This window comes from Oncorhynchus tshawytscha, linkage group LG05, assembly GCF_018296145.1.
Source record: "Oncorhynchus tshawytscha isolate Ot180627B linkage group LG05, Otsh_v2.0, whole genome shotgun sequence".
NCBI lineage: Eukaryota > Metazoa > Chordata > Actinopteri > Salmoniformes > Salmonidae > Oncorhynchus > Oncorhynchus tshawytscha.
The window spans coordinates 16,463,239-16,487,206 of record NC_056433.1 but is presented as its reverse complement, the minus strand read 5'-3'; the positions used below and the strand labels follow the sequence as shown (position 1 = coordinate 16,487,206).

The 23,968-nt window shown below is 44.1% G+C and overlaps 1 protein-coding gene across 6 annotated transcripts in view; it reads right to left on the bottom strand.

The window, feature by feature from the left end:
- LOC112250017 (unconventional myosin-VI) overlaps nt 1-23,968 on the bottom strand; it is a 132,271-nt gene that overhangs the window by 27,006 nt on the left and 81,297 nt on the right. For all 6 annotated transcript variants that reach the window (XR_006083357.1, XM_042321548.1, XM_042321549.1 and 3 more), the window contains 7 exons: nt 20,362-20,400; nt 11,862-11,955; nt 6,153-6,283; nt 5,930-6,007; nt 3,169-3,298; nt 2,330-2,420; nt 1,749-1,899 (listed from right to left, as the gene is read on the bottom strand). Coding sequence is in view for 5 of the 6 variants with exons in the window: in XM_042321548.1 (XP_042177482.1) it covers nt 1,749-1,899; nt 2,330-2,420; nt 3,169-3,298; nt 5,930-6,007; nt 6,153-6,283; nt 11,862-11,955; nt 20,362-20,400 (714 nt within the window). In the remaining variant the exon portion in view is untranslated. The remainder of the gene's footprint in view (nt 1-1,748; nt 1,900-2,329; nt 2,421-3,168; nt 3,299-5,929; nt 6,008-6,152; nt 6,284-11,861; nt 11,956-20,361; nt 20,401-23,968) is intronic.

Genomic DNA, 23,968 nt, shown 5'->3' with positions numbered 1-23,968 from the left:
CCATAAGAAAATGTATGCACTCACTGTTGTAAGACGCTTTGGATAAAAGTGTCTGCTAAATGGCATATGACAAGTGTTTCTTATGTAGCACATTGACTCTGAACTCACACTTAGTTCCAACTTAAAGGCCCGCTCCTCTCCGCTCTCTAAAGGCCCGCTACTCTCCGCTCTCTCCGCTACTCTCCGCTCTCTAAAGGCCCGCTACTCTCCGCTCTCTAAAGGCCCGCTACTCTCCGCTCTCTAAAGGCCCGCTACTCTCCGCTCTCTAAAGGCCCGCTACTCTCCGCTCTCTAAAGGCCCGCTCTCTAAACTCTCCGCTCTCTAAAGGCCCGCTACTCTCCGCTCTCTAAAGGCCCGCTACTCTCCGCTCTCTAAAGGCCCGCTACTCTCCGCTCTCTAAAGGCCCGCTACTCTCCGCTCTCTAAAGGCCCGCTACTCTCCGCTCTCTAAAGGCCCGCTACTCTCCGCTCTCTAAAGGCCCGCTACTCTCCGCTCTCTAAAGGCCCGCTCCTCTCCGCTCTCTAAAGGCCCGCTCCTCTCCGCTCTCTAAAGGCCCGCTCCTCTCCGCTCTCTAAAGGCCCGCTACTCTCCGCTCTCTAAAGGCCCGCTCCTCTCCGCTCTCTAAAGGCCCGCTACTCTCCGCTCTCTAAAGGCCCGCTACTCTCCGCTCTCTAAAGGCCCGCTACTCTCCGCTCTCTAAAGGCCCGCTACTCTCCGCTCTCTAAAGGCCCGCTACTCAACTCTCTCTAAAGGCCCGCTACTCTCCAGTCTCCGCTACTCTTTTGCAAAAATGCAAAAGGTAATATACACGGCGCTCCGAGACAAGATGCATATCATCTCAAAATGCAGAACATAACCCTATTAAATCCAGCCGTCATCCACAACGATTAAAAATATCTCCTAGCTTCCAAATAAGCCACGATGCCATCGGGTAGAGAGAGAGGGCCAGATCCAGATATATAGTACCACAGCCAAAACATCATCAGGTTTGGAAAATAAATGACAAACCCTGAATCTTGAGAGAAAATTTGAAAACTAACTCAAGGGAGTCAAAGCGACCCTCATTTAAAAGGCTTAGTACCCCAGAGGTTACCCAAAATCCATAGTTTGACTAAACCAGCCATAATTACACACCATCTGGCTGGCTGAAGCCTCCTATTAGATAAAGATTCCCTCCATCAACCATCACCAAATATTTCACCCTGGGATAAATTCAACATTGTTTTCTGAATGTCAATACGTCAGTGTGCGTGTAGAATCCTCTCAATGTCAAAGACATAATATGTGTCTCAAACAACACCCTATTCCCCATATAATGCACTACTTTTAGCCAGGGCCCATCAAAAGAAGTGCACTATAATAGGGCGCCACAAGGGACACATCTCGTGTCTGACATTGATCGGATTCTACACACACACTGGCGTATTGACATTCAGAAAACAATGTTGAATTTGGAGAACTAATGAATTATTAAATATGGAGGGGAGAAGAGAACACGACATGTCACCGCCCATGTCATACACTTTGATTCTATACACATGCTGGCGTATTGATATTCAGAAAACAATGTTGAACGTGGAGAAATAATGAAATAAAGTGTTTCACCAAACTATCTTGACAAAATATTACTTTTTCTACTCATAGAAGTCAGGCAAGAGTAAAAAAAGGGAGGGATTGTATAGAAGTTTGACTTAGGAGCATAGAACTAGGAGAGGTTGCAGAACGGAAGGCTGGCAGTATTCTCACACCTTGATTTTGAGCATGGATGTGTTGATGGCATCTTCCAGCCCCTGAATCTGCATGCTCATCTCCTGCTTCCCCTCCTTCAGGCCGGCGATCACCTCGTTGAACTTATCCATCCTGTTCTTCAGGTTACGCACCTTCACCAGCCCATCGATCCTGTACCCCAACGCACGCACACGCGCACACACACACACACGCACACACACATGCACACACACACATGCACACACACACACACGCGCACACACACACACGCACACACGCACATACACACACACACACACGCACACACATGCACACACACACACACACACATACACTTGGGTTTAAACTTGAAACATTACAGAGACACATGGTACCCCCCTCCCACTGCCCACAAGGCTCTGTTGTTTATCACTACAGATCTCCTGGAGCTTTACAGAGGTAATAAGACAGAGTCATGCGTTATACCAGCCGGTACCAATGAGACTGTCTCCGTGGCGATGCAGCCATGATGTGCTAAGCAGCCTGGCACCGCTGAGCTGTGAAAGTGCTGTATAACGAGAAGGAAGGGAGGGAGGGAGAGGAGGGATAAGAGGACACCTACCGCGGCTTGTGCTTCCTCCTGCACAGCCACATGCGCACCGTCTTCTGCATCTTGATGCAGGCACTGGCACGGTAGAGCATCTTATTCCTCACTGTGGGAGAGAGAGAGACCAAGAGACAATGAGACTGACAGCCCAGACACTCACAGACTTGCAGGGACTGGCACAGTAACTCCACAGCCGTGGTGGTAATTCACACAGAGAGAGCAGACGGTATGGAAATGTTGCCTCAGTGAGTGACTGTGACCCAAATGGCACCATATTTCCTATTACAGTGCACTACTTCAAAAGTGCATAGTGAAAGGAGTGCACTATGTCGGGAATAGGATACCATTAGGGACACAGCCCTCTAAGATTGGAGGTGTATACTGGGCAGGTAATAGATCATATCTGGAGGGTAACAGGCTGAGGTGAACTGTCTGCCAACAGGGCACGCAGCACACTAGAGTAATGGAGGAAAAAGCAAAATCTTGGTCCAGGATGAAGAGGTCCACAATGACTGTTTTCAGAGTTTAATGAGGCAGTCTGAATATATCAGAGGATATCTCCACACAAAACAGATGGCCAGAGCCAGTTAGTTAGCGTTTTATGATCAGAATTGGATCGGAGCAATTAGTGCCATCACTTTAAACTATTTGTCTTCTAGAACATGACAGGGCTCGTGTTCACAAAGAATCTCAGGGTAGGAGTGCTGATCTAGGATCAGGTCCCCCCGTCTATATAATTGATTAATTATGACCTAAATGGGAAAACTGACACTAGATCAGCAATCCTACTCAGACGCTTTGTGAATACGGGCCCTGGTGTATAATGATGTGGAAGGTAGCAGGATGTTACTCACGTTTGATGACAGAGAGGGAACACCACTGGACCTTCTTCCAGCGGCTGCAGATGAGCCACTGGTTGACCTTCTTCACCAGCTCCGCCAGGTGGTCTGGGTCCGACTTCATGATCTGATCAAACTCCTTAAACTGAGGGGAGGATGGATGGAGAAAGAAGGGATGAGAGATTGATGGAGAAATGAGAGGAAATAATGAGGAGATGGGCCAAAGAGAAGGATGAAGAAAGTAGAATGGATGAATGGAGGAATGAGAGAGGGATGGAGAGAGAAGGATAGAGAGATGAGATACAGGAATGGATAGAGGAGAATGGGGAGAGAGATGAGAGAGAGAGGAGAATGGGGAGAGAGATGAGAGAGAGGAGAATGGGGAGAGAGAGAGAGAGAGAGGAGAATGGGGAGAGAGATGAGAGAGAGAGGAGAATGGGGAGAGAGATGAGAGAGAGAGGAGAATGGGGAGAGAGATGAGAGAGAGAGGAGAATGGGGAGAGAGATGAGAGAGAGAGAAGAGAGAGAGAGAGGAGAATGGGGAGAGGAGAATGGGGAGAGAGATGAGAGAGAGGAGAATGGGGAGAGAGATGAGAGATGAGAGAGAGAGAATGGGGAGAGAGAGAGAGAGAGAGAAGGAGGGAGAGAGATGAGAGAGAGAGAGAGAGGTGAGAGAGAGATGAGAGAGAGATGAGAGAGGAGAATGAGGAGAGATGAGAGAGAGAGGTGAGAGAGGAGAATGGGGAGAGAGAGAGAGAGAGAGAGAGGAGAATGGGGAGAGAGATGAGAGAGAGAGGAGAATGGGGAGAGAGATGAGAGAGAGAGAGAGAGAGAGAGAGAGAGGAGAATGGGGAGAGGAGAATGGGGAGAGAGATGAGAGAGAGAGAGGAGAATGGGGAGAGAGATGAGAGAGAGAGAGATGAGAGAGAGGAGAATGGGGAGAGAGAGGTGAGAGAGGAGAATGAGGAGAGATGAGAGAGAGAGAGAGGTGAGAGAGGAGAATGAGGAGAGATGAGAGAGAGAGGTGAGAGAGGAGAATGGGGAGAGAGATGAAAGAGAGAGGTGAGAGAGGAGAATGGGGAGAGAGATGAGAGAGAGGAGAATGGGGAGAGAGATGAGAGAGAGAGGAGAATGGGGAGAGAGATGAGAGAGAGAGAAGAGAGAGAGAGAGGAGAATGGGGAGAGGAGAATGGGGAGAGAGATGAGAGAGAGAGAGAGAGGAGAATGGGGAGAGAGATGAGAGAGAGAGAGATGAGAGAGAGGAGAATGGGGAGAGAGAGGAGAGAGAGAGGAGAATGAGGAGAATGAGGAGAGATGAGAGAGAGAGGTGAGAGAGGAGAATGGGGAGAGAGAAAAAGAGGTGAGAGAGGAGAGAGTTGAGAGAGAGGTGAGAGAGGAGAATGAGGAGATAGAGGTGAGAGAGGAGAATGAGGAGAGAGAGGTGAGAGAGGAGAATGAGGAGAGAGAGGTGAGAGAGGAGAATGGGGAGAGATGAGAGAGAGGTGAATGAGGGAGAGATGAGAGAGAGGTGAATGAGGGAGAGATGAGAGAGAGGTGAATGAGGGAGAGATGAGAGAGAGGTGAATGAGGGAGAGATGAGAGAGAGGTGAATGCGGGAAAGATGAGAGTGAGGTGAATGAGGGAGAGATGAGAGAGAGGTGAATGAGGGAGAGATGAGAGAGAGGTGAATGAGGGAGAGAGAGAGGTGAGAGAGGAGAATCGGGAGAGAGTTGAGAGAGAGGTGAGAGAGGAGAATGAGGAGAGAGATGAGAGAGAGGAGAATGAGGGAGAGAGATGAGAGAGAGGAGAATGAGGGAGAGGAGAATGAGGAGAGAGATGAGAGATGAGAGAGAGGAGAATGAGGGAGAGATGAGAGAGAGAGGTGAGAGAGGAGAATGAGGAGAGAGGTGAGAGAGGAGAATCGGGAGAGAGTTGAGAGAGAGGTGAGAGAGGAGAATGAGGAGAGAGATGAGAGAGATGAGAATGAGGAGAGAGATGAGAGAGAGGAGAATGAGGGAGAGGAGAATGAGGAGAGAGATTAGAGATGAGAGAGAGGAGAATGAGGGAGAGATGAGAGAGAGGTGAGAGAGGAGAATCGGGAGAGAGTTGAGAGGAGAATGAGGAGAGAGATGAGAGAGAGGAGAATGAGGGAGAGATGAGAGAGAAAGGTGAGAGAGGAGAATGAGGAGAGAGATGAGAGAGAGGAGAATGAGGAGAGAGAGGAGAATGAGGAGAGAGGTGAGAGAGAGGTGAGAGAAGAGTGGAGGAATGAGAGAGAAGGATGAAGAGAGAGAGAGAACATAGAGCAGCCATAGACACTAAAATAGCCATCAGTATGCTGATGTTCCCTCAGGGAAGGTGAAAACGGAGATTACAATAACAGCAGCAAAGTACCTGTCTTGTCGTGGTCAACAGAGGGTAGTATATTCATTTATTCATAAGCACAAAACTACTCAGCTACAAAATCAAAGTTACACCTGCCCCACACAGCGATCACCTCTGACTGAGTCCAATTAAGCCACAACAGACATTTTTACAATAGGGCTCCAAACCGCACATTTAACAAATTGAATAACTTATCTGTTACATTAATGAATACCCCATGTGTTAGCTCGACATGGTTTATTATCTAAATCCCTTTCCCCTGCAGAGCTCCCCTCGCTCGCAGCCAAATGCGGATTCCTTTGAAGTCCATTCAGTCAGGGGAACATTGTAATGCTGAGAGCCAGTGCAGAGCAACAGAGCATAACAGAGATATATTTCATGAAGTTATCACCTTCCCAGGTCTGAAGAACACTCTGGTCAGCCCAAACTTGTAATCATTCTCGTTGAGTCCCAGCGCTTTGAATAAAGCCTGCAGCACAAACAAACATTTCATTGTCAATACATGTCATATGAACATGACAAACTGGCTTTGTGGTGTATTGGATGGTACAGTGAAAAGAAGATGAGCCCAGAGCAGGGCCAGTGTGTGTGTCTGTGGTCCATGGGGCTCTGACCTTGCAGAAGAGTCTTGGGTCCAGGCGAGTCAGCTTGGCAGGCATGTACTGCTTGTACATGTTGTAGAGCTCATGGAATGGCGCTCTGGAGGGGAAGCCTCCCTGCATCAGGTCCAGAACGGACACCATACCTACAGAGACACTTTAGTGAACTAGTCACAAAAATATATACAGGTAGGAGCAGATTATCCTACTATATTAAAACAGGTCGAATGCTGCAACACATTTTGACCAATCAGGTCTTCCTCCGGAAGCGTTAGTCTACCTGCCGTTAAGGGGCCTTTTGTCAACTGACTTTCTCTCACATGGAGATAGACCGGGTCATCCCAGTCCTATGAGACAACTCAATAACGCATTTTCTGCACAGTCAGTGGTTAACTTTAAGACACATTTCTCAATGACTGTATATGCACGACTACTTCCCCTGTTTCTTCCAAATACATCAAACTAACTTCTGCTGACTCGTCCACCTCCCACCCAATATAGTTGATGCATAATTTGATCTTAAGCTTAGAGAGATGGAGCAACACAGTCTCTCCATGTCTCTGAGCCACATGAGTGTAGATGAAAATGCAGGCATCTCCAATGATACAGAAGAAAAGCGAGTCAAATTTAATATGCAAATTGAACAGGAGAATGGGAAATGTAATTAGCGTTGCAGCCTTTAGTTTGAAGGTCTGAGAAAGAGAAATGTTCAGAAAACAGTCAAGAAGAACAGCAAGCAGATACTCAGATGCTATACAGTATCTCTCCTCCGACTGTAATTGTGTGCCAATTTGTGGAGAGAAAAGTGCTGTGAGTTCTCAGTAAATGTATGTAAATCACTCTGGTCATTTTGCATTTGATCGTTTTTGTTCTGCAGCGACAAGATCGTTTTGTAATAACTGCAGCATTGGTGGGCAGAATAAAACCCCACATCTCCACAGTCATTTCTCCCTGTGTCACTGTGTGTAATACATTTATAAACATATTCATCATTTACTGGATTAGCATTTTCCAGACGCTCAAAGAGCTTTGCATAGTACTGAAACTTCACCTCATCCACCACCAATGTAGAGCAACAGTGTATCCCAAGTTACACCCTATCCCCTTTATAGTGCACTACCTTTGACCAGAGCTGAGCATTAACCAACATTTTAGTTTTTTAAACAACTAATTGACCAATGTCGGTTCAATTATTTGAATTGCATTTTGTTAACTCAATGCACACATTGCGCAGTTTCTCTTGAGGTAAATCAGATCAAGCCCAAACAGTGCGATGTAGTAGGGAGTTGCAGTTTCCAACAGGCCAATATTCTACATAGTTTAGTCCAGAAAATATGGTCATGAACTAAAATGACCATAGTCCATTGCGCTCCTACTTATCCGGTCTGTGTGTTTCTTTTGGCTTGCTACATTAGGTTAGTGTGGGGCAGACACTGAGAGAAGAGACAAAATAATGTGTGATGGAGACGGATACAGCGCCTTGTAAAAGTATTCCTCCCCCTTGGAGTTTTTCCTATTTTGTTGCATTACAACCTGTAATTTAAATAGATTTTTATTTGGATTTCATGTAATGGACATACAGTCGTGGCCAAAAGTTTTGAGAGTGACACAAATTTAAATTTTCAAAGTCTGCTGCCTCAGTTTGTATGATGGCAATTTGCATATACTCCAGAATGTTATGAAGAGTGATCAGATGAATTGCAATTAATTGCAAAATCCCTCTTTGCCATGCAAATGAACTGAATCCCCCCCAAAACATTTCCACTGCATTTCAGCGCTGCCACAAAAGGACCAGCTAACATCATATCAGTGATTCTCTCGTTAACACAGGTGTGAGTGTTGACGAGGACATGGCTGGAGATCACTCTGTCATGCTGATTGAGTTCGAATAACAGACTGGAAGCTTCAAAAGGAGGGTGGTGCTTGGAATCATTGTTCTTCCTCTGTCAGGCATGGTTACCCACAAGGAAACACGTGCCGTCATCATTGCTTTGCACAAAAAGGGCTTCACAGGCAAGGATATTGCTGCCAGTAAAATTGCCCCTAAAACAACCATTTATCGGATCATCAAGAACTTCAAGGAGAGCGGTGCAATTGTTGTGAAGAAGGCTTCAGGGCACCCAAGAAAGTCCAGCAAGCGCCAGGACCGTCTCCTAAAGTTGATTCAGCTGCGGGATCGGGGCACCACCAGTACAGAGCTTGCTCAGGAATGGCAGCAGGCAGTTGTGAATGCATGTGCACGCACAGTGAGGCGAAGACTTTTGGAGGATGTCCTGGTGTCAAGAAGGGCAGCAAAGAACCCTCTTCTATCCAGGAAAAACATCAGGGACAAACTGATATTCTGCAAAAGGTACAGGGATTGGACTGCTGAGAACTGGGGTAAAGTCATTTTCTCTGATGAATCCCCTTTCCGATTGTTTGGGGCATCCGGAAAAAAGCTTGTCCGGAGAAGACAAGGTGAGCGCTACCATCAGTCCTGTGTCATGCCAACAGTAAAGCATCCTGAGACCATTCATGTGTGGGGTTGCTTCTCAGCCAAGGGAGTGGGCTCACTCACAATTTTGACTAAGAACACAGCCATGAATAAAGAATGGTACCAACACATCCTCCAAGAGCAACTTCTCCCAACCATCCAGGAACAGTTTGGTGACGAACAATGCCTTTTCCAGCATGATGGAGCACCTTGCCATAAGGCAAAAGTGATAACTAAGTGGCTCGCGAAACAAAACATTGATATTTTGGGTCCATGGCCAGGAAACTCCCCAGACCTTAATCCCATTGAGAAATTGTGGTCAATCCTCAAGAGGCGGGTGGACAAACAAAAACCCACAAATTTTGACAAACTCCAAGCATTGATTTTGCAAGAATGGGCTGCCATCAGTCAGGATATGGCCCAAAAGTTAATTTACAGAATGCCAGGGCAGATTGCAGGTCTTGAAAAAGAAGGGTCAACACTGCAAATATTGACTCTTTGCATCAACTTCAAAATGGAAAGAATATGGCACCACAACAAACCTGCCAAGAGAGGGCCGCCCACCAAAACTCAAGGACCAGGCAAGGAGGGCATTAATCAGAGAGGCAACAAAGAGACCAAAGATAACCCTGAAGGAGCTGCAAAAATCCACAGCGGAGATTGGAGTATCTGTCTATAGGACCACTTTAAGCTGTACACTCCACAGAGCTGCGCTTTACGGAAGAGTTGCCAGAGAAAAGCCATTGCTTAAAGAAAAAATAAGCAAACATGTTCGGTGTTCGCCAAAAGGCATGTGGGAGACTCCCCAAACATATGGAAGAAGAGACTAAAACTCTTCTTTAGCTTTTTGTCTATCATGGAAAATGCTATGTCTGGCGCAAACTCAACACCTCTCATTTCCCAGAGAACCCCATTCCCACAGTGAAGCAGCATCATGCTGTGGGGATGTTTTTCCATCGGCAGGGACCGAGAAACTGGTCAGAATTGAAGGAATGATGGATGGAGCTAAATACAGGGAAATTCTTGAGGGAAACCTGTTTGTCTATTTCAGACTGGGACCGAGGTTCACCTTCCAGCATGATAATGATCCTAAGCATACTGCTAAAGCAACACTCGAGTGGTTTAAGGGGAAAGATTTAAATGTCTTGGAATGGCCTAGTCAAAGCCCAGACATCAATCCAATTGAGAATCTGTGGTATGACTTAAAGATTGCTGTACACCAGCGGAACCCATCCAACTTGAAGGAGCTGGAGCAGTTTTGCCTTGAAGAATGGGCCAAAATCCAGTGGCTAGATGTGCCGAGCTTATAGAGACATACCCCAAGAGACGTTCTTGTAATTACTGCAAAAGGTGGCTCGACAAAGTTTTGACTTTGGGGGGGTGAATAGTTATGCACGCTCAAGTATTCCGTTTTTTTGTCTTATTTCTTGTTTGTTTCACAAGATTTTTTTTTTGCATCTTCAAAGTAGTAGGCATGTTATGTAAATCAAATGATACAACCCCCCCAAAAAATCCATTTTAATTCCAGGTTGAAGGCAACAAAATTGTAAAAATGCCAAGGGGGGGTTGAATACTAACTCAAGCCACGCAAGCCAGAGCATTTGCTTCGCGAGGGATCTCTAACTGATAATAGATGATGTAAGTGATTAATAATTGGTATTCAGCAGTTAGAATAGTGTGCCTTATTTCATTTGAGGAACTAATAAAATAGTGATTTTGTCAGACAGCATAGGCAGCAGCTCTATACAGATGAGATGGTGACTTATAATGAAATAAAAAAAAAAGTAATATACACAAATAAAATATTTTATCAAAGTAAAGTAATGTAAATAAATGATAATTAAGTACAATGGGCAGTCAACACCATCATGGGATGTTTTTTTCTGTGTTACAGCATTCAACCCACATAATGCATAGTGCATTTAATGTAAAAAAAAAATAATAATAATAAAAAACGAAAACTGTAATTATTTCTTGATAATCAAAACAGAAACACTCAGCACTAACTACGGCCCATAGGGAATATGGTGCAAAGTTGATTAGCCCCTTTCTTTAGGCCTACAGTGCATTCGGAAAGTATTCAGACCGTGACTTTTTCCACAATTTGTTACGTTACAGCCTTGTTCTAAAATGTTCCTCAAACTACAGACAATACCCCAAAATGATTGGAGTCCACCTGTGGTAAATTAAATTGATTGGACATGATTTGGAGAGGCACACGTCTGTCTATATAAGGTCCCACAGTTGACAGTGCATGTCAGAGCAAAAAACAAGCCATGAGGTTGAAGGAATTGTCTGTAGAGCTCAGAGACAGGATTGTGTTGAGGCACAGATCTGGGGAAGGGTACTAAAACATTTCTGCAGCATTGAAGGTCCCCAAGAACACAGTGGCCTCCATAATACTTAAATGGAAGAAGTTTGGAACCACCAAGACTCTTCCTAGAGCTGGCCGCCCGGTCAAACTCAGAAATCGGGGGAGAAGGGCCTTGGTCAGGGAGGTGACCAAGAACGCGATGGTCACTCTGACAGAGCTCCAGAGTTCCTCTGCGGAGTTGGGAGAACCTTCCAGAAGGACAACGATCTCTGCAGCACTACACCAATCAGGCCGTCATGGTAGAGTGGCCAGACGGAACCCACTTAGTAAAAGGCACGATAGCCTTTGACGAAAGGCACCTAAAGGACTCAGACCATTAGAAACAAGATTCTCTGGTCTGATGAAGCCAAGATTGAACTCTTTGGCCTGAATGCCAAGCGTCATATCTGGAAAAAACCTGGCACCATCCCTACGGTGAAGCAAGGTGGTGGCACCATCATGTTGTGGGGATGTTTTTCAGCAGCAGGGACTGGGAGTCTAGTCAGGATCGAGGGAAAGATGAACGGAGCAAAGTACAGAAAGATCCTTGATTAAAAACCTGCTCCAGAGCGCTCAGAACCTCAGACTGGGGTGAAGGTTTACCTTCCAACAGGACAACGACACCAAGCGCACAGCAAAGACAACACTGGAGTGGCTTTGGGACAAGTCTCTGAATGTCTCGAGGCTGTATTTGCTGCCAAAAGTGCTTCAACAAAGTACTGAGTAAAGGGTCTGAATACTTATGTAAACATGATATATATATATTTTTTTTTTATACATTTGCAAATCTGTTTTTGCTTTTTGTGTACATTATGTGTACATTGACGAGGAAAAAAACAAACAATTGAATCCATTTTAGAATAAGTCTGTAATGTAACAATGCACTGTATATACTGACCTGAGCACTGCAACTGAGAGAGGATCTGGGCCCCTTCAAACTGGTGGCTGACCATCTTCAGATTGGGCTTGATACAACGGATGAAACTGGAGCCCTGGGAGGAAGGGAGAAGAGGCTGTTAGCCATAGATATCCTATTAAATTGAAGTGTTCTATATGTAATTTCATGTTGTTAGCCCTGACAGCAGCCACACTGAAGATGGCCACAGAGTACCTCTTTGGTGATCCAGATCTAAATTGTTTGGACATTGGCTTGAACATTATGGACTGACAAAATAAAAATGTTCACTGGAAGATTGATAAAATTATGGATGTGTCACTGCAACCTTAAAAGGTCCTCAACGATATCACCATTGCCCTTGATTCTAAGCAATACTGTGCTGCTATTTTTATTGACTTGGCCAAAGCTTTTGATACGGTAGACCATTCCATTCTTGTGGGACGGCTAAGGATTATTGGCGTATCTGAGGGGTCTTTGGCCTGGTTTGCTAACTACCTCTTTCAAAGAGTGCAGTGTATAAAGTCAGAAAATCTGCTGTCTCAGCCACTGCCTGTCACCAAGGGAGTACCCCAAGGCTCAATCCTAGGCCCACGCTCTTCTCAATGTACATCAACAACATAGCTCAGGCAGTAGGAAGCATTCTCATCCACTTATATGCAAATGATACAGTCTTATACTCAGCTGGCCCCTCCCCGGAATTTGTGTTAAATTCTCGACAACAAAGCTTTCTTAGTGTCCAACAAGCTTTCTCTACCATTAACCTTGTTCTGAACGCCTCCAAACCAAAGGTCATGTGGTTAGGTAAGAAGAATGCCCCTCCTCCCACAGGTGTTATTACTACCTCTGAGGGTTTAAAGTACATGGGAGTATGACTTGATGGTCCACTGTCCTTCTCTCCGCACATATCAAAGTTGCAGTCTAAAGTTAAATCTAGACTTGGTTTACTCCATCGTAATCGCTCCTCTTTCACCCCAGCTGCTAAACTAACCCTGATTCAGATAATCTAGCATGGGTAGGGTGGTTAAGGAAACATAATTTATAGATCGACAGGTAAGGGTTTTCTCAAGCGGCTAGATGCACTCTATACTCCTCTGTAAACTGGTTATCTCTGTATACCCATCGCAAGACCCACTGGTTGATGCTTATTTATAAAACCCTCTTAGGCCTCAATCCCCCTTTTGAGATATCTACTGCAGCCCTCATCCTCCATATAAAACAACCGTTCTGCCAGTCACATTCTGTTAAAGGTCCCCAAAGCACACACATACCTGGGTTGCTCCCATTTTCAGTTCGATGCAGCTAGCGACTGGAACGAACTACAACAAACACTCAAACTGGACAGTTTAATCTCAATCTCTTCATTCAAAGACGCAATTATGGACACTCTTACTGACAGTTGTGGCTGCTTTGTGTGATGTATTGTTGTCTCTACCTTCTTGACCTTTGTGCTGTTGACTGTGCCCAATAATGTTTGTACCATGTTTTGTGCTGCTACCATGCTGTGTTGTCATGTGTTGCTGCCTTGCTATGTTGTGGTTTTATGTCTCTCTTTATGTAGTGTTGTCTCTGTTGTTGTGATGTGTTTTTTGTCCTATATTTATATTGTATTTTTAAAATATTTTTTTAAATCCCAGGCCCCCGTCCCTGAAGCAGGCCTTTTGGTAGGCCGTCACTGTAAATAAGAATTTGTTCTCAACTGACTTGCCTAGTTAAATAAAAATAAAATAAATATACACGTTTTTTTGTGTAATTTTTCCCCCTTTTCCTCCCCAATTTCGTGATTATGATCTTGTCTTATCGCTGCAACTCCCCAACGGGTCCGGGAGAGGCAAAGGTCGAGCCATGCATCCTCCGAAACATGACCTGCCAAATAGAGGTTGATCGATTATGATTTTTCAACACCGATACGATTATTGGAGGACCAAAAAAGCCGATACCGATTAATCGTCCGATTTAAAAATGTTTTTTTGTAATAATGACAATTACAACAATACAGAATGAACGCTTATTTTAACATAATATAATACATCAATAAAATCAATTTAGCCTCAAATAAATAATGAAACATGTTCAATTTGGTTTAAATATTGCAAAAACAAAGTGTTGGAGAAGAAAGTAAAAGTGCAATATGTGCCATGTAAGAAAGCTAACGTTAAAGTTCCTTGCTCAGAACATGAGAACATATGAAAGCTGGTGGTTCCTTTTAACACGAGTCTTCAATATTTCCAGGTCAGAAGTTTTAGGTTGTAGTTATTATAGGAATTATAGGACTATTTCTCTCTATACCATTTGTATTTAATTAACCTTTGACTATTGGATGTTCTTATAGGCACTTTAGTATTGCCAGTGTAACAGTATAGCTTCCGTCCCTCTCCTCACTCCTACCTGGGCTCAAACCAGGAACACATTGACAGCAGCCACCCTCGACGCAGCGTTACCCATCGCTCCCACAAAAGCCGCGGGAGAGGAACACCCACTCCAAGTCTCAGAGCGAGTGACGTTTGAAACGCTATTAGCGCGCATCCGCTAACTAGCTAGTCATTTCACATCGGTTACACCAGCCTAATCTCGGGAGTTGATAGGCTTGAAGTCATAAACAGCAGAGCTGCTGGCAAAACGCACGAAAGTGCTGTTTGAATGAATGCTTATGAGCCTGCTGCTGCCTACCATCGCTAAGTCAGACTGCTCTATCAAATCATAGACTTAATTATAACATAATAACACATAGAAATACGAGCCATAGGTCATTAATATGGTCGAATCCGGAAACTATCATCTCAACTATTCTTTCAGTGAAATACAGAACCGTTCCGTGTTTCATCTAACGGGTGGCATCCATAAGTCTAAATATTCCTGTTATATTGCACAACCTTCAATGTTATGTGATTATTACGTAAAATTCAAATTAGGCGGTCCAAACTGTTGCATATACACTGACTCTGCGTGCAATGAATGCAAGAGAAGTGACAATTTCACATGGTTAATATTGCCTGCTAACCTGGATTTCTTTTAGCTAAATATGCAGGTTTAAAAATATTTACTTCTGTTTATTGATTTTAAGAAAGGCATTGATGTTTATGGTTAGGTACACATTGCAGCAACGATACTCAACGCATTGATTATATGCAACGCAGGACACGCTAGATAAACTAGTAATATCATCAACCATGTGTAATTAACTAGTGATTATGATTGATTGATTGTTAGTTATAAGATAAGTTTAATGCTAGCTAGCAACTTACCTTGGCTTACTGCATTCGCGTAACAGGCAGCCTCCTCGTGGAGTGCAATGTAATCAATGTGAAACCTCCGAGCTGACAAGGTAAAAATCTGTCGTTCTGCCTCTGAACGAGGCAGTTAACCCACCGTTCCTATGCCGTCACTGAAAATAAGAATGTGTTTCTTAACTTTTTAGGGATAGGGCAACATTTTCACTTTGGATGAATAGCGTGCCCAGAGTAAACTGCCTCCTGCTCTGTCCCAGATGCTAATATATGCATATTATTATTACCATTAGATGGAAAACACTCTGAATTTTCTAAAACTGTTTGAATGATGTCTGTGAGTATAACAGAACTCATATGGCAGGCGAAAACCTGAGAAAATTCCAACCAGGAAGTGGGAAATCTGAGGTTTGTTGTTTTTCAAAGCTTGGCCTATCAAATACACAGTGTCTATGGGGTCAAATTGCACTTCCTAAGGCTTCCACTAGATGTCAACCGTCTTTAGAAACTTGTTTGAGGCTTCTACTGTAAAGGAGGGGCTCATAAGGGCTCTTTGAGTCAGTGGTCTGGCAGAGTGTCACAGGCTCGTGACGCGCGGTCACGAGAGAGTTAGCTCTCGTTCAATGGCTTTTCTACAGACAATAGAATTATCCATTTGGAACATTATTGAACATTTATGATAAAAACATCCTAAAGATTGATTCTATACAACGTTTGATATGTTTCTACGACCGGTAATCTAACTTTCTGGAATTTTCGTCCGACCTTTATCGCTGGAAGTTGCACTCGCGTTTCGATTTGTTTACCAAAGCCCTAACAAAAGGAGGTATATGGACATAAATGATGAACTTTACCGAACAAATCAAACATTTATTGTGGAACTGGGATTCCTGGGAGTGCATTCTGATGAAGATCATCAAAGGTAAGTGAATATTTATAATGCTATTTCTGACTAATGTTGACTGTGCAACATGGCGGATATTTATTTTGGCTGGTTTGGGCTCCGAGCTCCGTACTAAGAATATTGCATGGTTTGCTTTTTCCGTAAAGTTAAAAAAAAAAATCTGACACAGGGGTTGCATTAAATTGATCACCCCCCCATCTAGCTTCAGAGTTCGTTCTGTTAGGTGACCTAAACTGGGATATGATTAACACCCCGGCAGTCCTACAAGCTAGATGCCCTCAATCTCACACAAATCATCAAGGAACCCACCAGGTACAACCCTAAATCCGTAAACATGGGCACCCTCATAGACATTATCCTGACCAACTTGCCCTCCAAATACACCTCCGCTGTTTTCAATCAGGATGTCAGCGATCACTGCCTGATTGCCTGTATCCACTATGGGTCCGCAGTCAAACGACCACCCCTCATCACTGTCAAACGCTCCCTAAAATCACTTCTGCGAGCAGGCCTTTCTAATCAACCTGGCCCGGGTATCCTGGAAGGATATTGCCCTCATCCCATCAGTCGAGGATGCCTGGTCATTCCTTAAAAGTAATTTCCTCACCATCTTAGATAAGCGTGCCCCGTTCAAAAATGTAGTACTAAGAACAGATATAGCCCTTGGTTCACTCCAGACCTGCCTGCCCTTGACCAGTACAAACACATCCTGTGGCGGACTGCAATAGCATTGAATAGTCCCCACGATATGCAACTGTTCAGGGAAGTCAGGAACCAATACACGCAGTCAGTCAGGAAAGCAAAGGCTAGCTTTTTCAAACAAAAATTCACATCCTGTAGCTCTAACTCCAAAACGTTTTGGGACACTAAAGTCCATGGAGAACAAGAGCACCTCCTCCCGGCTGCCCACTGCACTGAGGCTAGATAACACGGTCACCACTGATAAATCCATGATAATCTAAAATTTCAATAAGCATTTCTCAATGGCTGGCCATGCCTTCCTCATGGCTACTCCAACCCCAGCAAACAGTTCCGCCTACCCCGCAGCTACTCTCCCAAGCCTCCCCAGCTTCTCCTTCACCCAAATCCAGACAGCAGATGTTCTGAAAGAGCTGCAAAACCTGGACTCATACAAATCAGCTGGGCTAGACAATCTGAACCCTCTCTTTCTAAAACTATCCACCACCATTGTTGCAACCCCTATTTCCAGCCTGTTCAACCTCGCTTTCGTATCGTCCAAGATGCCTAAAGATTGGAAAGCTGCCGCGGTTATCCCCCTCTTCAAAGGGGGTGACACCCTAGACACAAACTGTTACAGACCTATATCCATCCTGCCCTGCCTATCTAAAGTCTTCGAAAGCCAAGTTAATAAACAGATCACAGACCATTTCAAATCCCACCGTAACTTCTCCGCTGTGCAATCCGGCTTCCGAGACGGTCACGGGTGCAGCCATGCTCAAGGTACTAAACGATATCATAACCACCATCGATAAAAGACAGTACTGTGCAGCCGTCCTGGCCAAGGCTTTCGACTCTGTCAATCACCATATTCTTATCGGCAGACTCAATAATAATGTGTTCTTCCTCATCTCTCTCCTTCCCACTGTTCCTCCTTCCATTCTGTCTCTCCATCCTTTCCCTAACCCCCATCACGCCTTGGTTTTTCTAATGACTGCCTCGCCTGGTGCACCAACTACTTAACAGACAGAGTTCAGTGTGTCAAATCGGAGGGCCTGTTGTCCGGACCTCTGGCAGTCTCTATGGGGGTACCACAGGGTTAAATTCTCAGGCCGACTCTTTACTCTGTATACATCAATGATGTCGCTCTTGCTGCAGGCGATTCCCTGATCCAACTCTACCATTCTGTATACTTCTGGCCCTTCCTTGGACACTGTGCTAACTAACCTCCAAACAAGCTTCAATGCCATACAACACTCCTTCCGTGGCCTCCAACTGCTTTTAAATGCTAGTAAAACCAAATGCATGCTTTTCAACCGTTCGCTGCCCGCACCCGCCCGCCCGACTAGCATCACCACCCTGGACGGTTCTGACCTAGAATATGTGGACAACTATAAATACCTAGGTCTCTGCTTAGACTGTAAACTCTCCTTCCAGACTCATATTATACATCTCCAATCAAAAATCAAATCTAGAATCGGCTTTCTATTTCGCAACAAAGCCTCCTTCACTCACGCCGCCAAACATACCCTAGTAAAACTGACTATCCTACCGATCCTCGACTTCGGCGATGTCATCTACAAAATAGCTTCCAACACTCTACTCAGCAAACTGGATGCAGTCTATCACAGTGCCATCCATTTTGTTACCAAATCACCTTATACCACCCACCACTGCGACCTGTATGGTCTAGTCGGCTGTCCCTCGCTACATATTCATCGACAGACCCACTGGCTCCAGGTCATCTATAAGTCTATGCTAGGTAAAGCTACGCCTTATCTCAGTTCACTGGTCACGATAACAACACCCACCCGTAGCACACGTTCCAGCAGGTATATCTCACTGATCATCCCCAAAGCCAACACCTCATTTGGCCGCCTTTCCTTCCAGTTCTCTGCTGCCAGTGACTGGAACGAATTGCAAAAATCGCTGAAGTTGGAGAGTTATTTCCCTCACCGACTTTAAACATCAACTATCTGAGCAGCTAACCGATCGCTGCAGCTGTACATGGTCCATCTGTAAATAGCCCATCCAATCTACCTACCTCATCCCCATACTGTTTTTATTTATTTACTTTTCACATCATCTGCTCATTTATCACTCTAGTGTTAATCTGCTAAATTGTAACTATTCGCTCCTATGGCCTATTTATTGCCTACCTCCTCATGCCTTTTGCACACACTGTATATAGACTTTCTTTTTTCTACTGTGTCATTGATTTGTTTATTGTGTTACGGGCTTGTTTATTGTTTACTCCCTAATAAGTCCATGTGTTGTTGTCTGCTTCACACTGCTTTGCTTCATCTTGGCCAGGTCGCAGTTGCAAATGAGAACTTGTTCTCAACTAGCCTACCTGGTAAAAATAAAGGTGAAAAAAATAAATAATAATTCAATTAAGGAGAAGTATATCTAAAGTTCCATGCAATAACAGTTGTATTTTCATCAACATTTATAATGAGTATTTCTGTAAATTGATGTGGCTCTCTGCAAAATCACTGCATGATTTGGAAGCAAAACATTACTGAACATAACACACCAAATTAGATTTTTTTATATAAATATGCACTTTATCGAACAAAACATACATGTATTCTGTAACATGAAGTCCTATGAGTGTCATCTGATGAAGATCATCAAAGGTTAGTGATTAATTTTATCTCTATTTGTGCTTTTTGTGACTCCTCTCTTTGGCTGGATAAATGGCTGGGGTTTTCTGTGACTTGGTGGTGACCTAACATAAACGTTTGTGGAGCTTTCGCTGTAAAGCATTTGAAATCAGACACCGTGGCTGGATTAATGAGAATGGTATCTTTAAAATGGTGCCTAATACTTGTATGTTTGATAAATTTGATTTATGAGATTTGGCGCCCTGCAATCTCATTGGCTGTTGGCGAGGGTTCACAGACAGGTTAATGTTTCTTATAAAAACAAGAAATTTGGCAGTCGTCTTTCCTCAACTCTTAGCTAAGAGAGACTGGCATGCATAGTATTAATATTAGCCCTCTGATTAAAATGAAGAGTAAGACGTGCCGCTCTGTTCTTGGCCAGATGTAGCTTAACTAGGTCTTTCTTTGCAGCACTTGACCATATGACTGGACAATAATCAAGATAAGATAAAACTAGAGCCTGCAGGACTTGCTTTGTGGAGTGAGAAATCAGAGCATCTCTTTATTACGGACAGACCTCTCCCCATCTTCACAACCATTGAATCTATGTTTTTACCATAACAGTTTACAATCTCAGGGCAGTTTACAATTTATTGGGCAAAACAATCTAAAACACAACCAAAACAAACTACAAATTGTTCAAACAAGTTTGTAGTCACAAGCTTGATGTAGTCATTGCGTGCTAGGAATATGAGACCAAATACTAAACTTTTGACTACTTTAATACAATATAAGTGAAGTGAAAACTTCTTCAAATGGTGTGACTACATACATAAAATGCTTTCATTTCTAAACAATAAAGCAGATATGTGTGAAAATACCCTCAAATAAAAGGTGACATTCTGTACTGATGCAACATATAAAACATGTAATCTCAGATCCATAGAGTCACATGTACACATGTTATCCTAACTATCAAAATAAGGCGAGGCGAGTGTATATTATATGACAACTGATCTCAGTTCAAGTTAGATGACCTATGTGTGGGGTAAAGTAGTAAATTGTTGAGCACTGTAGTAAATACTAACCGTGCTGCGAAGCTTCTCCAGTAGAATGTTCAGCTGGGTCTGTTGAGGTAAAAGAAAACCTTTGTTCAGTGATACAGACCAACTCCACAGACCTGTCTAGTCCAACACAGCATGAACACATGCTTATTAAAGGGTACTTGCTCCCTCTCTGCCTCCAGCGCTCCTGTCCAACACTCAAAACAGCTACTTAAGCAACAGTACAGCCGCGACAGACACACATTCATGGTTAAAGCGCATTGAAACGAAAGACAAAGACATTTTGTTTTAATGTATCATGCAAACAGGCCTAAATAAAACACTGATATGACCACAGGAACTGAGGGACAGACAGATGGATGCATGGTAGCCAACTAACTGGACACTGAGATGACAGAAAGATGGATGCATGGTAGCCAACTAACTGGACACTGTGAGATGACAGACAGATGGATGCATGGTAGCCAACTAACTGGACACTGTGAGATGACAGACAGATGGATGCATGGTAGCCAACTAACTGGACACTGTGAGATGACAGACAGATGGATGCATGGTAGCCAACTAACTGGACACTGAGATGACAGAAAGATGGATGCATGGTAGCCAACTAACTGGACACTGTGAGATGACAGAAAGATGGATGCATGGTAGCCAACTAACTGGACACTGTGATGACAGACAGATGGATGCATGGTAGCCAACTAACTGGACACTGTGATGACAGAAAGATGGATGCATGGTAGCCAACTAACTGGACACTGAGATGACAGACAGATGGATGCATGGTAGCCAACTAACTGGACACTGTGAGATGACAGAAAGATGGATGCATGGTAGCCAACTAACTGGACACTGAGATGACAGACAGATGGATGCATGGTAGCCAACTAACTGGACACTGTGAGATGACAGAAAGATGGATGCATGGTAGCCAACTAACTGGACACTGAGATGACAGACAGACGGATGCATGGTAGCCAACTAACTGGACACTGTGAGATGACAGAAAGATGGATGCATGGTAGCCAACTAACTGGACACAGATGACAGACAGATGGATGCATGGTAGCCAACTAACTGGACACTGTGAGATGACAGAAAGATGGATGCATGGTAGCCAACTAACTGGACACTGAGATGACAGACAGATGGATGCATGGTAGCCAACTAACTGGACACTGAGATGACAGAAATATGGATGCATGGTAGCCAACTAACTGGACACTGTGAGATGACAGAAAGATGGATGCTTGGTAGCCAACTAACTGGACACTGAGATGACAGACAGATGGATGCATGGTAGCCAACTAACTGAGATGACAGACAGATGGATGCATGGTAGCCAACTAACTGGACACTGAGATGACAGACAGATGGATGCATGGTAGCCAACTAACTGAGATGACAGACAGATAACTGCTTGTTGGCCCCTCTGTCACTGATCTAGAGCTCTGGTTGCAAAACCCCTGGAACCTTCCCAAAATGTCCCGGTTTTCCAGAAATCCCAGTTGGAATTCCCTAATAAGTCCAGGAATTGTCCATACCGGCATTTCTGGAAAATCTGGGAAGTTACCGTCATTTTGCAACCTTAATCTGCAGAGAGTTGTGTTTAACAGACAGACTGCTCTAGGGACCACCCCTGGGACATTAATATTTATAAACCCAGCAGGATATCTCAAATAAACAGCTGATAACGCTCTCTATCTCACCTTGTAACTCTGAGAACAGACAGGTACAAAATGCTGAATCACTGATTAGGCCTTAGTCAAGCTCTAAGCTTTATGATCTACATCATATCACTTTCTACAGTAACTACCTTATTAACAGTAGCTGCTTAATATGTACAGTAGCTGCCTGGCAGGCAGTCCTATTCGGTGCAACTGCCAACTGGCATGTACACTGGTCAATAAGTATCGGAATAATTTTATTATGGAATCATGAGAAGATAATGGGATTGTAGGGACAATTGCTCGGTGGACATTGATCCTGTCATTGAAAATGTATCAGATCCTATATGCTATGGTATCTCACTGCAAACTACACAACATTGCAAACTCTTCATACTACACTCCTGATAATGATATGAATAACATCTCAATTGATTGGAATTGGAAGCTGCCGACATCAAGATGTCATTAGCAAGTGTTGCAGTGATGCAGGAAACAAACGGCGATTAACAGGGAGACAGCACAGAACCAGGACTGGGGAGGTAGGGGACAGGGAAGGGGGTGACTGGAGGCAGTTAGCTGGAGAACAGCAGGGTGTTGCCTGCATTATTCACTGATGCATTGTGGGATTCATAGCACACAACGGAACAGGACAAGTTACCTTACTCCCCTGACTGATTCTGATTTGAACCGCTATATGTATCTACTTTTCCTGTCTGTATTTCTCCCTCTCTCTACACACCTTTTGGACTTTAAATCACAGCTATTATTTTATTTATTTTTTATTTCACCTTTATTTAACCAGGTAGGCTAGTTGAGAACAAGTTCTCATTTACAACTGCGACCTGGCCAAGATAAAGCAAAGCAGTGCGACACAAACAACAACAGAGTTACACATGGTATAAACAAACATCCAGTCAATAACACAATAGAGAAAAAGTCTATGTACAGTGTGTGCAAATAAGGTAAGATAAGGGAGGAAAGGCAATAAATAGGCCATAGTGGCGAAATAATTACAATTTAGCCATTCAAACACGAGTGATAGATGTGCAGAAGATGAATTTGCAAGTAGAGATACTGGGGTGCAAAGGAGCAAAAAAATACAAATAATAACAGTATGGGGATGAGGTAGTTGGATGGGCTATTTACAGATGGGCTATGTACAGGTGCAGTGATCTGTGAGCTGCTCTGACAGCTGGTGCTTAAAGTTAGTGAGGGAGATATGAGTCTCCAGCTTCAGTGATTTTTGCAATTTGTTCCAGTCATTGGCAGGAGGGAACTGGAAGGAAAGGCAGCCAAAGGAGGAATTGGCTTTGGGGGTGACCAGTGAAATATACCTGCTGGAGCGGGTGCTGCTATGGTGACCAGTGAGCTGAGGTAAGGCAGGGCTTCACCTAGCAAAGACTTATAGATGACCTGGAGCCAGTGGGTTTGGCGATGAATATGAAGCGAGGGCCAGCCAACGAGAGCAAACAGGTCGCAGTGGTCGCATATGGGGCTTTGGTGACAAAACGGATGGCACTGTGATAGACTGCATCCAATTTGCTGAGTAGAGTGTTGGAGGCTATTTTGTAAATTACATGCCGAAGTCAAGGATCGGCAGGAATAGTCAGTTCTACGAGGGTATGTTTGGCAGCATGAGTGTAGCGAAATAGGAAGCTGAATCTAGAATTAATTTTGGATTGGAGATGCTTAATGTGAGTGTGGAAGGAGAGTTTACAGTCTAACCAGACACCTAGGTATTTGTAGTTGTCCACATAATCTAAGTCAGAACCGTCCAGAGTAGTGATGCTGGACGGGCGGGCAGGTGCGAGCAGCGATCGGTTGAAGAGCATGCATTTAGTTTTACTTGCATTTAAAAGCAGTTGGAGGCCACGGAAGGAGAGTTATACGGCATTGAAGCTCGTCTGGAGGTTAGTTAACATAGTGTCCAAAGAAGGGCTAGCAGTATACAGAATGGT